The sequence below is a fragment of the Falco biarmicus genome, chromosome 2, assembly GCF_023638135.1.
Source record: "Falco biarmicus isolate bFalBia1 chromosome 2, bFalBia1.pri, whole genome shotgun sequence".
Classification (NCBI taxonomy): domain Eukaryota; kingdom Metazoa; phylum Chordata; class Aves; order Falconiformes; family Falconidae; genus Falco; species Falco biarmicus.
The window spans coordinates 58679506-58695101 of record NC_079289.1 but is presented as its reverse complement, the minus strand read 5'-3'; the positions used below and the strand labels follow the sequence as shown (position 1 = coordinate 58695101).

The 15596-nt window shown below is 37.2% G+C and overlaps 1 protein-coding gene across 3 annotated transcripts in view; it reads left to right on the top strand.

Moving 5' to 3' along the window:
* Positions 1-15596, top strand: part of NALCN (sodium leak channel, non-selective) — a 249642-nt gene that overhangs the window by 138090 nt on the left and 95956 nt on the right. For all 3 annotated transcript variants that reach the window (XM_056328711.1, XM_056328710.1, XM_056328712.1), the window contains exons 14-15: positions 7424-7561; positions 11483-11557. In XM_056328711.1, coding sequence (XP_056184686.1) covers positions 7424-7561; positions 11483-11557 — 213 coding nt within the window. The remainder of the gene's footprint in view (positions 1-7423; positions 7562-11482; positions 11558-15596) is intronic.

Below are 15596 nucleotides of genomic sequence, written 5' to 3'. Positions count from 1 at the left end.
CTTAGCTGAGCATGCTGAGCATGATATCATATGGTATGGAATATCCCTCTGGTCAGTTGGGGCCAGCTGTCCTGGCTGCGTCCCCTCCCAGCTCCTTGTGCCCCCCAAGCCTGCTCGCTGGTGGGATGGTGTGAGAAGCTGAAAAGTCCTTGAGTTGGTGTAAACACTGCTTACCAACAATGAAAACATCGGTGTGTTATCAAAATTGCTCTTATTCTAAACTCAAAACACAGCACTCTACCAGCCACAAGGAAGAAAATGAACTCTATCCCAGCTGAAACCAGGGCAGATTCTATCATATTTGTTATTATATCGGCGGTCTTCCTTTCCTTCTGAGAACCGTGGAGCAGTTTGCCTCCGTATGTGTAGATAAAGTAATTTTGTTTTCTGTGTGTAACAGCCTTCCTGTAGTCCTTCAGTAGCAAAGTTTGGCCTTCTTTGGGTTAGGTATTCTGTTTCTGCTGTTGAGGGAATATAGCAAAATGTGATGTGTGCACCCTGATGATGAAAAAACAAAGCATATGGCTTAATGCTACTCTAGCATGTTACCGAAAGAGGATTCACGTGCCAAATCATGAACATTAGGCACAACATTTATATAAAACATGTCTACGCATGATTTATATCTTCATATTACAAAATTGGTTGTTCTTGATTTGTACAGGAATGCTTGTTTTACACAGGGTTATAAAACCTGTCTGCATTGACAAAATAAGTGTTTGCCTTCTGGGTATAAATAATGGATATTTATGGGCATTGCATTAATTCAGAACAGAACACTGAAAATCAGTGGAAATTGGAGCTAATGTATTTATTGAAGCACACTGTTCTGAATGAAAATACTGCCATTTCATTATTAATGGATTAGACTGAGTGTACATGGATTGGTTCCAGTGACAATTTATTTGTTTCTGTCATTCCAGCTTGGTTATCCAATGTATCTATTTTAGCGAAAGTGCATTGGTTGGAACAATTAAATAACAATGAATAAGGCAGCCTCAGGGGTCGTGCATTTAGCAAACAAAATAGCTAGGCAACAGTTTGTAATTATCAACCTGGACTTGCTGTATGGGAAGCTAGCCATCAAATGTGAGACAAAAAACACCTACCCACAGGGAATAATGTAACATCATACTTTCTATTTTGAAAAACGTGCTTAGAAAAGCAATGAGTACAATCATTAAGAATTCAGTAGAATTCATTTTTTTAAATGCTGGAGGAAGAAAAAAACCAAAATCAAACCTTAATTTTTTTTAATGAATCTAGGCCTCTGTCTGTAAATTGGGTGATATTACCACCATATTGTATGCCTGACTCTCATGTATAACTTCTGAAAAAAACTTCCAGCTGAAAATTTGAAGTCACCATGGAATTTTGTTTTAGAATTATTTTTATTATTCATGCAAAATGGCAATGAAAGTCCTGAAAGAACTATTCTAGTATAATTAAAGTAAGACAGATTCACAACCAGCGGCACATTTTAACAAGATAAATTGATATAAGTATTTGAGAAAGATCTGCTTACAGTAAAACATTGCAAAGGTATATCAAGATGTTAGTAAAATTTTAAATTATTTTGAGCATTTCAATCCGGCCATTTAAGCTTCAATAAGAGCTTCTATCAGATTGAATTTCAAGATATATGTGGATAATAAATACATGTTTCAAGAGTGAGAAAATACTTTCTCCAGCAAATTACAGTTTTTTACAAGCAGAATTAATCCAAACTTGTTTTATATTTTCTGACTTAAGTTTTGGGAAAACAGAAAACCTGTTACCAGTAGTAAAGGAGTGTTCCAGCAATACTGAAATATTTTTAATACTTTTTATATGATATCCAGAAGCAGGAGTCTCTCATTTTTTAGTTATTGTTTATTTGTATACATACGGACCTTCTTATGAATGTTTCAGAAGTATAATTTACATGGTGTGGTTTCTTTTTGCAGGTTTTTAGTGAAACATCTCTTAATTGGTTAATAGAGTCAGTGAAAATTTTGTACTCAAAACATGTGATCGATGGTTTGAGTGATGGTGTCCCTCCAAAGGAGTCTGTCTTCCTAGCAAAGGTTGGGGGATGCCCACTCATGTTGTCTGCTCTGAATAAAGACCACTGAATTCGTTTACAATAAGACAATTATAAAATATGTGATTTTGGGTTTGCCTGGAATGTATTATTTTCAAAACATGACTGAAGACATCTTTGCATTAGTATATGATGTTGGCAACAATAGGAGGTCTGCAATAGCAGAATTTGCTAAGATAAATTTTTTGGGGCTTAACCCCAAAGAAGAGCCCTAAAATGGCCAGGACTGTTGCTGTGGACTTTTTCAGTTACAAATACAGAGAGGACAAGCACACTAGCAAAAAGGTGACACCAGAGGCTAAAATTTGAGTTTGTACATTAAAGTGCTTTCTACAATGAAACAGACAAAACCTAAAATCATTGTGAAACTGTAAGTGCTTTATAAGAAGGCACAGGGTGGGTTTTGGAACAAGCAGACCTCCTCCTTTCACTAATGCCTCTAAATTGCATGTTTTCACATGGTTTCCTGACAACAGTCAATAGGCACAAGCTCAGTGTTGCCATGGCTACAAATTTTACCCTTCTTTTGGCCATTGCGACTACCCAAATGGACTGCCTTTCTCTCTAATACTAAATATAAATATATAGAGGTTTGCTATGCTGTTTTTAACCGGTCCACCATCTCTATTTTTGCACATCTTCTTGGACTGCACATATTGAGCCATGAGAAGGACAGGGGGTGACTAGGACCCCTGAAGAAGGAATAGGAGAGGGGTCTGTTCAAAGGCATCAGTGTAAGATGGCCACTAAGAAATTTCAAACTTCACTGTATGGAAAACAGGTTGTTAGTATCTCTGACTTCCATGCCCTGGTTTCTCTTGGTTTTTGTGGCTGTGTGTTGACTGCTTGGTGTGGCAGGTTACAAAGCTGGGCCTGCTGCTCTTCTGCTGAATGGGTCAAAACAAGATGAGAGCCAGCCCCAACTGATCTCAGCAGCAAAAATCCCCCAGTCTTCAGCAAAACCAGGACTTTGCTCCTAGACTTGAGCTTGGAGAAGGCTCAAGCTGTGAAATGTTAGTTCAACCTAAGCATCACTCCTTAAAAAATTTGAACAATGTAGTCTTAATTCTCTGATTCAGTTACAATCTCAGTGCCACTGCCACATTTTTACAGGATGGCTGCTCTTCTCTCAGGGTGTTACTGAGCACTCATGACTACATTAGGAGGAAAAAGTAAGTTTGCACAGGTGGGACAGATTGCAGGCCTTGGCCTAAATCCTGTTAGTTTAATTTGCAGAAGTAATTCTGCTTCCATGAATAAAGCTTTTGGGATTTGGCCCATGATATTTTGTGGACAAGCAGCAGTTATGAGTGAAGTAGATTGTAACTGTAAGTAGGCATCTATGTGGCACCACCCCTGTAATACTAGACAAGGTATCAGAACTGACACTTCAGCTCTTATATTCCACCAAACCTTTGCCAATCTTGCAGTATAAATTAAAAGTAGTTTGACTTCCATCATCAAAACAGCTAATTAAGTAATAGGGCATAAATACTGAAAGAAATTGACAGTCTTTTCTCTAACACGGATTAATTCAGAAAATCACCATTTGCATAAATCTCTTAAGTCTCATCTTCACAGATGTTGATTCTGTCAGCTAGTTGCATTTAAAATTAATTTTAAAATAAACAGTGGGAAGTGTACCTTTCAGCTAAAAATAACTTGCTCCAAAGCAGATTGCTAGGTGCAAAGCACATACTCATTGTGCACTGCCTTATTTTCTTAAAACTAATGTTTTATCATATACTGGACTTTAATGTTATAATAAAATGTTTAAATTGTATTGAAAGGCCATTTTATATAGCTACATGCTTTATGGACAACTGTTTCGGATGGAAGATTACATTTTTATAATGTCAAAAAATGTCTTTTCCAAATTAATCTAGTGCTTGTATTAATGAGGGGTCCACGACACAGTATTGGAGCTATCTTGAATTAATTGAATAATTAATTTATATATATTTTTATATATATATATATATATATATATAAAAAGCAATAAATGATGGTAATTTAGTGTGATTCAGAAGAAAGGACACTTCACTGGTTTAGTTATCCAGTCCCTCGGGTGTTTTTAAAGGCAGCAGTGGAGTGTATTACTTAGTGTTGTGCCCACCTTGTATTTCAGCCAGGAGTGTCACACCAGTCAGGTACGACCACTACTGGCGTCAGAGATGCTCGAGTGCAGGGAAACAGCAGCTGCCTGGCTTGGCTTCACCTCCCCCTCACAAAGGGAAGCAGAGAAGCAGTGCTGAGTACTGATGGGGTGGTTGTCTTCGTCACCCTCAAGCACCACTGGCAGCTATAAGGGAGGCTGAACTTCCCACTTGTTTCATGCACACTCCTCTGGCTACAGAAGGCTTCTCCTAGCTAAAGAACCCAAATTTTTCCTTCTCTTCATAATTTGTATGTGGAGGTATTTTGTAGCGCTAGATAACAGTTCTTTAGGGTTGGGGTATTTTTGCAGGACCCTCATTGTTGTTTTTTTTTTTTTCTTTTTAAAGAAAGGAGTCACTTTTGTAAAGAAAGGAGTTCGTAGTTTATGGACTGTAAGGAGTCTGCACATGTGGTTGTGAGGGGGAGGTAATTCAAAAGGAGGATCTGGCCCCAGGTCGGCAGCATGCTACGTAAAGCCAAGGTTGCTGGCAGGAACATAAAAGTAGCGGACACCGTGCAAATTCCAGCCTTCATGTTTGGCCTTTCCTGACACATGACATAGCAAAGATTTTAGCTGACATAAAGAAGGGAAGTAGTTGCGAGCAGTTTTCTCTGCTGCTTCTAGTTTATGCTAGCCTTTGTTCTCTGTGGGATCCGTGTGTTCAAAGGAAAGGCTGGGACATTACATTTGGTTCAACATGTTGCTGATGTAGAAATTAAAGTCTTAAGTTGAACTTCATCTCCCAATATATGCTTGGATGCCTTGATATGTTCCCTGTATACCTTTGCTTGACTTCTGGGCTATTTGGACTTGTTGGTGTAATCATCTCTGAAAATCTGATTAGTGTGATTTAATTCTGAAAAGCAACTGTAAAAATAGCTGTCAAACTCCTTGTTCTTAACCTGTGTTTATGATTCTGTCTGCCTCAGTGCTGCAGAACATAGCAGCAGTAAGAAACCGAGCTGGATTCTGGTGTGGGGCTTTTTGTGGGAGCCAGCAGGCAATTTTTTTTAAAAGCCCTTAGCAGCTAAATGTTTAGGACCCCCCTAACAAAGTAAAAATGCACAGTTCTTCCTCTGTGTGTGATCTAGAGGCAGCATGATTCAGTTTCTGTACTTTAAAATATGTACTATTTATAATGGACAGAGGAGAAAAAGCGTTAGTCCTAGGATCCTTATCAGTGGTAAGTGGCAGAGGGCCAGACACTGAGCTTAAGCACTGGCCTCCTGATACGTTACTGCTTAGCTGTTACCCATCCTGCTTCCAGGGAACTCTCTCCGAGGCAATCCCTGGGCCCGGGCAGGGAAATAGTTCTTTCCAACTCAGCACTCCAAAAAGGCAGCGCATGCATAACAAGATGCACCAGATTAGGTTGTCTCTTCCTTACCCAGTCCTCTTACACTACCCCAGCAAGTTTTGTACTTGCAGGCCCTCCTTCCAAATTGTAAGCAAACAGCATACATCGTTGACTTTGTAATATGCCACAAGCTATGCCACATCCATCTTACTATTTCTGATAGTTGGAACCAGCTCCTTCTTACCAAATATTAATGATGTGTCATGGCCATAGGGATATTACACAGGGCCAGGAGGAGATGCAGGGCCAAGTGCTGTATGTGTGCACATGGACAGTCAAGAGTAAATCAGCCTACGCAGCACAATAGAAATCACAGCCTCGAGTTGACTCCCTTAGGGTATGAGTATAACCTTAAGGGTCCTGTTTACATGGAGAAACTGCTTAAGGAAGTCTTTTTTTGTTTGAAAAACTGCAAACTTGATGAGGAGCCTAAGCAAAGTACTTGCCTGTAGTTAATATTAGTAATCTAAACTTGAAGTCTCCCTCCCAGTTAGTTTTGCCAGCAGCTTTAAAAATTAATAGAACCCATTTTATTGTTTTTCAAGTACATAGATTTTTATATCTATGTATTTTCAGCTTTCCCAGCATGCATTAGGGCTTAGGGTGAATTGATGTGAGGGACTCCTCAAGTACTGTTTTCTCACGGGTGTGACAAGAACAGTCCTATTCTCTTGTGCCAAGTGCATCGATGTATTAACCAGCTGTTGCTGGGGGTGTCGGAGGCACTGAGCATAGACATAATGTATCCTCCACACTGTGTTAACATTGTGAATTCAAGGAATCCTATTATCTATAAGCTGCATCGTTAAAGTCTTCAGTTATATCACTATTTTTTAATGTATTAAACCTCAGTAAGATACTAGCTTTGGTCCTTGCTGTCTGGAGAGTACTTGTGATGTCAGGCAAAAGCAAAAGAAACTTGTGCAACAGTTTCATCTCACTGAGAGGTTTAAGACTATTGAGATCCACACTTCAGTTTGATACCATAGTCAAAACTGCTGTGACTAAAGCAAAGCGCAGTCCTCAGTGTCTGTGTGATGTACACACCATGCTCCCACATTGTTCGTGCTGAGTTAAATTCTGCTCTGTGCTGCAGGCTCAAGATGGGGTTTCAAAGGTCTAAGACATCTGCGTTTCAGGCTTATCGGGATTCATATATTCCTGTCACCACAGACAGTTTGCTGAAACATTTCCATTATTCCCACTATTTTTGACATGTACTGCTGGTCTGAAGGGTTTTGAAAATGTTACAGGAACAGTTCCACAAAGAATGCTATCTACAAAAGGTGTAGGGGAAGAATCTGACTGACTGAAGTGAGTGGAAGTACTGGGTCCTCCCCTTGTATTGGTTAATCTCATCTGTGGGGTGCCTAAAATGCTTCTGCTATTAAGATAACAAAAATGTGTGGTCACATTTAATTGTAACACTTTATTATTATATTTATAGAAAGGTAGCACAGAAGAACAAGCATAATCAACAAATCACAATATGTTATAACATTCAAAACAATGATCTCTGATGCTCAGGATATTTCCCTTACTTTGTTAGCCCTGGAGGAAACCAAAAAGCTCTCCATATGGGCTAATAGAGCTTGGACTATGTTTACAAGTTCAAAGATTAAGCTATTTATTTCTCCTTTAGCTCTGGAATATTGATTCACCTGACTTCAATAACTGAATAATTGAAATACATTTGTTTACTAAGAACTAAAAAATAAACAAAATGGGTGTTCTGATCTGTTAAATCAACTTGAGGAATGTGTCAATAGAACCATAGTAATATAATTTGTGAATGTTAATATGTTTGTAATTGTTTTCCTTGCAGGCATTCATGTCAATGTTTCAGATTCTCACACAGGAAGGATGGGTGGATGTAATGGATCAGACACTGAATGCTGTAGGACATATGTGGGCACCAGTAGTTGCTATTTATTTTATACTATATCATCTTTTTGCTACTCTGGTAAGTCTTCACTTGCAAATATGCTTGTGCTTTTCTTTGTTTTGAATTATGCTCTCAGCTCTTGTAGTACTTTTCTCAGCTAGTTAAAACTAATTATGACGCTCCTTTTCAGCACAGAGGGCTTTAGGATTAGTTCTTTGATGTGGTAGAATTTACCCTTCAGCCCTGCCACATAAGGTGGTGGTAGCCTTTGTTCTGGTGCGAGGTGTTGTTCTTCGTAAGATCCAAGTCACACTGCTAGACTAACAATATAATTGTTAACTGTCTTGTTCCTTCACAGTTCTAATGATTGCAAAGTTAAGCAAGTGCTTTTATTTATCATGTAGAAATTAGCTCCTCGGCTTCCATTGCATTCTCTTTGCAGCAGTAATTAAAGTGAGAAGTGTAAAGCCTAAACTCTTAACTAGAAATCATTACTTTCCTGTTACATGATGCAAAATCAATGCATGGAAAATATATGTTACAGTACATCAAGCAACAAAAGGATGAGAACCAATAACAGCAGTTCCTGCATGTATATGGAAATGGGGATTATATCTAAACCCCCATTATTTTCTGTATGCATTTTGAATGGGGATTATATCTAAACCTGCATTTTTTTCTGTATGCATTTTGAATGGGATAATTGCTTTTTTTTTTTTTTTTTTTTTTTTTAGAGAAAATGGTAAGGAAAACATCTTTTTGGATATCCTGTATCAGTAAGGGCCTGGTTCTGTATTTTGAATACCATCACAGAGGAAATACCACAATCAGGAGAAATAACCATTTTTACTCACCCTTAATTCACTCCTACTTTTGCTTAGTTTATATTTTGCATTCATTGCGGTTTTGATGCACATATTCTTATTTTCACTTTCTTCATTCCATTTTTGTTCTTTCCTTGGTTGTCTGCTTACATAAGCTACTAACTGCATTTATACAACCTCCATCAGCTTCCATCTACTTCTTTTACTTTATAGTATGTCCTGTTCCACTTCTGAAGACTGAATAATTTGACTGTAATTGTGGGTGCAGCGGATTCCTTCGTTTGGATTAAAATCTTGACCACTTTATAAATGGCAGTAAAGTGCATTTGATGCTCTTGGATTTGCTTACCAAATGAAAGTATAAGCCAAACAAATGCATATCAGCAGATATATAGGTCATGTAATTTGCTCACAAGGGTCAGAGCAGTCCTTGGGGTCTGGAAAAGCTACTTTTCTTGCTGAAGTGGTCCTTAAAACTCCTTGGGAAGTGGGAATAAAAAGCAAAATAGATGGATTTGAAAGCAGTTAGTGTTAGAGAATCTTATTACTGTTTTTCTAATTCTTCACCAAGAACATTGCCTGAACTGGAATCCATTTTTATCTCTTAGATGAGCATTAGGCAATCTCATAAAGTAAATGAGTGTCAGGTGGCCTCTGTGCTAAAAATTCACACCTTATTTGAGAAGTAACTTAGCTGTAAAAACAATTGCAGTATTCTGCTTTACGTTTCATGTTTTGAAAGAGTCGTCTGGGATGTCTCCATTTATTTACTCAAAGTGCTTACTTTGCCAGGAGCAAAGTCACTTTTCAGTATACCATCCTCAGTCCTTTTACAGGGAATTTACATTTAAGTACACGGTCCTGGCTTTGCTTCATAAGTGTACACATTTCTTCTCATTCATCTATGTGAATTTTGCATGGATGAAGAAAGTCTGCTAAGACAACTTCGCAGAATTACCTGGCCTTATAAAGTTGCTAGTTTTGGTCCTAAGATCTTCCTCAGACCCTGGAAGAGAAAAGCTATGTAGGACAAAGTTGTCCAAAGCTAAAAGAAGCTTGAAGAAAGAAGTTAGCGTGGAATTGGTAACAGAGCATGAAAACAGTTGGGCTGCTACTAAAACCGAAAAAAAGAGTTTTAAGAATAAACATCCATTGCTGAATAACAAGAGTGAAGTCAAATGAAGAAATTACTTTCACCAGCCAGAAGAGGGGGGAGGATTAGAATTGAGAAGTGATAATTGCAGGCATTGGGTGAAGCAGACTGTAGAGCCTTGGAAATAAATGAATAGGTTTCACATTAGAAGGCAGAGAAAAGTTGAAGCTTGAAAAACAAAACCTCTGTTGGAAGTGAGGACTGTTATTAGTTGAGGTGGCAGTGGAGGAAGTTAAACAAATAACAAGTTTGCGTTTAACTTTTCTTTTGTGCTACGTTATCTTTGGTTCTTGTTGAAAAAAAAAGTGAAAAGGGAGATAATGAAAGTCTTGATGCCTTGATACATATCAGTGCATGAAGCAGCAAGACTGTAAGGGGTGATACATTTAATGAGTACTATACTTCTTTTCAGCATGCAACTTTACGTCCTAGTATGCTCTGAGCTGCAGGTACTGGAGTATCATAGACTGTATAAAGTATCTGAAGAAGAAAAACACCATACTGTAAAATGATGACAGAATGATAGCAAAACTGTTCATCAGCAATTAGGCATCAAGGTAGTTTCTGCCAGGGATTACATATTTTATCAGAATTCTGTCTTGCTTTGCCATTCTGAAGGTCATCTTAACTTCCGCTGTTGGATCACTGAAAAACTGTATGAGGTGCTGTATAAGTGTGTGGCGTGTATAGTATGTATTTTCAAACAGCTGCAGGAAATTCTACATATTGCTAAAGCCAGTTTCCTTTGAAAAGAACATTTATTTTCCTGAACACTGATATTTTATAAATTTATGGGTGGGAGCTTTTCCTGTGTCTTGTGTCCCTTTATAGTTCATGGAAGGAAAGGGAGTCCTGCTCTGAAACAATGTCCAGACACCCAGCTCAGATGCAGTTTGAGTTCCAAACTCCTTGTCTGGTGTACTAAGCTATTTAAATTTCATCTAATATATTGGTGGGGAATAATTTTCCAGTGTGATTGAATGACAGGTAAACTTACAATTCATTTACAACAGTGGTGGACAGATATGTCTGCTCTGTTTATCACTCAGTGGTCCAAAACCACAAATATTTTAAGCCTGTAGCTCTTTCAAAAAAGCTTAGATTCCTTCTGATGTCTCTAGGAAATTGGTGGTTGCCTGTAGGAGCTCAGTATGTTTGAGGGTATTTGCCTTGAACCTCAGAGACTAAAACCTTGGCAGCTGCTGACAGCTATAAAGCTATGTATGTATAAATTTGCTGCCTTAAGATGTAAGTTGTCTGAGGATACATGCTGAATGGTGGTATCCTCACTCACCTACATACTTGCTCTCTTACTTCTGTCTCCTCAGCTATATCAATCACATTTTCAGCTTCTTGAAAGGCCTCTGGTCAGTATCTCTATGCAAGGAAAATATAATATCTGATATGCCCTTCCCCCCTCCCCCCCTTGGATTCTTCCTCCTAGAGACGTAGCTGCACAATATTTACTGTATAGAAAATGAAAGTGCATGAGTTTTTTATACTGTGGCTCCAATTGCATGCAGATAATGAGGCAGCTTACTTTTGTTTCAAAGTGGAGTTAGCTGCCTTGCACAGAGGTACTCTGAGCACTAAGCAAGTCCGTAAAGTAAGTCAGTGTTACGTGGCCTCTGTGATAAACATTCATACCATAATTAAAAAGCACCTTAAATTTATGAGCTGTTTTAGAATTCTACTTTGTGGTTCTTTTTTTATTATTATTTCTGATTAATTTAATTTTCTTTTCATGTGAAATAGATTCTAATGGGTACATTGTTAAACATACATAATGCATTTGTCATAAAACCTAGAATTAAAAATTTTGAAATTCATATAATTGTAAGGTAAGCTAAAAACAGTCTAATGCTTGCAAAATGTAGTAGCAGGTGATATTAGTTTCTGCAGGTGTCGAAGGCAAGATGCCCATTTACATCAGTAGGGCCTTCATTTTTCCATGACATGTCAGAGTACTTCTTAAGAAAAGTTAAGACAAGCTTTAACAGGTAATTTGCAATTGTTTTGTAGATTCTACTTAGTTTGTTTGTTGCTGTTATTTTGGACAACTTGGAACTTGATGAAGACCTGAAGAAACTTAAACAAGTAAGAACATGTTTTTGTTGTTTGAAAGTGGTTTCAATAAAGCTTTACTGGTGTTTCTGTGATAGAAGTTGTGAAACATTTTCATCAAAATGAACAAACAGTAGATGCTGAAGAGAATAGCAGTATTTTGTTAGGACGGTTGACCATCACACTATGTGAGGTAGAAAGTAAGAGACTGTAAAAGAGATTTAGAAATTGGTTTAAAATATTGGATGAAAGTCAATTTTGATAGTCATTAACTAAAATAATTTTAAAATCACAGCTAGGTCATCTTGTTGCTTATAATCTAGTGGAAAATGTCCCTGCCCTTGACAGGGGATTGGACTAGATGAAGGGACCTTAAAGGTCCCTTCCTACCCAAACCATTCTGTCATTCTGCATGATACTTCATGAGCACAGTGTAGCACCACTGCAGGGGAGAGTCCTGGCAAGTGTCCACACACAGGAATGGTAGAGGGGACTGGGTTGAATGTGTTAGGTGAGTGCTAAGTGGTGGTGAAGTTAACTTGCTTGATTGATTCTGCAGATTTGGGAACCAAGATTACCAAGAAGCCATTCTCTCATGCTTGAAACCCAAATGACAATCATGTAGAGCAAATTTTAAGTGTCTAGAACAGAAAAGGTTTCCTGTGGGGTAAATGTGATGGTATCTCAGATTCAGTGCTGATAATGACTGTGTGCTATTATACTGAAATATTGGTTGTCTTATCTCAGAAGATAAAGCAGAAAGAGTTTTTAATTCAATATGGTATTTTGAATTTTGCACTTTAAAAAATGGTCTACAAGAAGGAGGATTGTGAGGTTAATTATTCTGTTGTAATCAAGACCATTTCTATAAAGAAATAGAACTCTATTGCTCCACATGAAAATTTTTGCCATCTATAGCTAAAAGTTGAATGTTGTTTCAAGGGAGGAATCAAATAATTCAACCTGTTAATTTTAAAGGCATTGATTGGTTGAAAATGGTGAAAATATAATGCTCTTGAAAATATTTCCATCCTCATGTTTGCATTTTTTCCCTGCCTTTAAAGGCTGTAAACCTTGAGGCCCAGGGCATTTTGAGATGATGAAATACTAAATGATTTTCAGGGAAGAAAGGAGAATATGTTTAGGCCAGAAATTGCACCTAGTTAATAATCCCTTTTGGCCTGTGTCCTTTCTAATTATGACTTAATTCCCTTTCTTGCACTTGATAAGAAAAATAACATTACTTATCTTTCAGATTACTGGGAAAGGACTAATTAGTTAATATTTGCAATGTACTCTAAAATGTAAAATGATATGTAAACACTTGATATTCATGTTGGTTCAGTAGATGTGTTTAAATATGTATAAATCAAAGCAAAAATATATGAAATGACTAGTAGATTATAAGTAACATTGTAAAATAATGTATTTAAAAGCTAGTAAACTTTTAGAATTAAATTTGCCAATGCAAATTTAGTTAAGGATATACATCATAATTCAGGCTTTAATTACATCTCTACATAATATTCTTTCCAAATCTCTGGCCTCATTTAGTGCAGAGAATAGAGAGAGTTCACTTTAATAAGCCACTAATCAATATTTTTTTCTTTTTATTGTACAGTGTGTGACCCCTGTGCATTATTTATTGCACAGCATTCAGGCTTTGCTACAAAGACAAAACTGTATATCTCCTTCCTGACTTTTTTATGGTATCCCTCGGAAGTATCTAGAACAAACATAAAACTTGTAAAAGATTAATTTAAGTGATTTACTTAGCACCACAGGCACACACAGGAATAGAATCTGTTTTTCCAATTCACCGTTCAGCTGGTTTAAGGACAGAATCATTTTTTGTATTGTTAGAGCTCTGTTCATTTGCAGTATGTTTCCCATCCTCTGCCACATGTCTCATCCTCTCCTCTGTGTCTGCCATGATAGCTCAGGTCAAGTGAGAAGGAGTTTCACCTTCTGTCTGTGCAATAACCTTGATCCTCTGCAGCAATCCTGACTAGCCCTAACACTCTACTTAACCTCCAGGTACGAGGTTTATCCTGCTTACCTTCCCATGAGGCCCCTTTCTGTGGTGTTTGTTGTATCAGTTATGTGGATATTGATCTTGGGCACAAAAAAATCTATCAGCTACAATCTTAACTTCCTTGTCTTCTATTCCTGTCTTCTCCACCCTCTCCATAAACTGTTACCCCAAAGTTAAAAAGAAACTGAAAGGATTTCTTTGATTTCTTTTCCCTTTTATGATAAAGTTTGGAGTTTCTTTTTAGAAATTCGTAAAAGATTGTGAAGCATGACTTTCCTTTACAGCAGCTGTGTTAACTTTTCCCGTTATATTTTCCACGTGTTTACTAATTCTATTGGTACTACATTTCTCTCAATTTGCCTAGATAGGAAGTCAGACTAAGTAGCTTCTAATTTTCCATGCCCCATCCTGAAGCCCTTTTTTGAAGTTAGTCACATTTGCCACTTTCCTTGCCCTTAACTACTGAGTTTATTTAGGTGACAAGTTATTCACCACCACTAGTGTGTCAGCATTGCTACATCTGAGATCCTTTAGAAGTCTTGAGTGTTACCAGATACTGGAGGGTACCAAATTGACCTTGTGTCAGTTATCTTCCAAAAGCTTTTCTTCTGATACTTTTGTTGGAGATTAGTCTTTAGCACAGTTTAGGGTTTTTTTTGACCTCCTCTGTGGTCAACACTATTATTTTGCTTTCTTGCTTTGGTTTTATTTTTCTGAACACTCTTGATTAATAGTCTGTTACTCTTTTAACCACTCTGCAGATCTCACTGCTTTCTGTGTGTTCTTAAAAACTTCCTTATTAGATTTTATTTCTTTAGAAAGTCATCCCTCAAAATCTTTCATTATCTGCCCTATTATAGTAGCATAAAAAATTTGCCAGAATTTATTCTTTTTTATCTATTCTTTCATTAGCATATGGCTTTCCTTACTGAAATATATCCATTTGCTTTTAAAAGCCTTCTTTGCATGCCAATTGACATTGCTGGCCTTTTTGACCTTCCTGAAATTTTTCTGTAGGTGGTAGATGTATTTGGTTCTTCTAAAACAGGTATTTTAAGTTACTCCATAAACACCCCCTCCAGTTTCTGTCATTTGGCTGTTCCTTTAAATTTCTTTTCAAAAGCTTTATGATTTTATATAATTTATTTATTATTGAAATTCAGTATAGTAGATGGTTTTGACCTTTGCAAAAAAATTGTGAATTTAGGAGCATTTTTATCACTCTTGCAGAATAGCTTTTTGATATTTATGTCATGAACTACATCTTGCTCAGTACTAAAACATGAGGTGCTTCTTCACTTAGGTGTTTTCTGACTGTATAATTCAGCGAGGAGTCACTTATGAGTAAAACTTTTATCTCTTCTACCCTTTCCTATACATATGCAAAGGTAAACAAAGACTTCCTACTAATATTACTACTTGTCTTTAGGCCTTGCATTCTACTTTGCATATTTAAATTACTTTCTAATCCTCATTTACATGTATGCAGAATATTTCTTCCAGTTAGGCATGCAGTTTCAATACAGAGGGATCCTATGCTGTTTGTATATACATTTTCCTTCCTCATTTTGTTGACTGTAGATTTTCTGTAACAGATAGCACCAGTTTTTCACTAGTGCAGGGTACTGTCAGTCTAGATAATATGTTGCCTGGTTCTGCATATTCTGATTCTGTAGCATCCTACTGCTTGTTACTTCTACCAAGTTTCTAAGACATCTTCTGTGTCAACATTGTGGGTTTTTTAATAACAGGAATTATAGTTCAATCATGTTATTTTTTAGGGTTCTACTATTAGTATAAAAGCCTGTATATGTGGTGTTCTTGTCTAGTTTTCTGTCTCCTCCTTCACATCGCTTTATTTCTTATGTTTTCCTGTTTTCTATCAGGATGTTGTAAACTTTCATAAATCCCATGCTTTCATTCTGTACAAAGAAACTCATTTTACCTTGTTGATTACTCGACTTTAGGCTTACTCTATGCTTTTAGGACCTGTTCCCTGAAATAGATTTTGCAACCAAAGGAGTTCATTAAAAATGT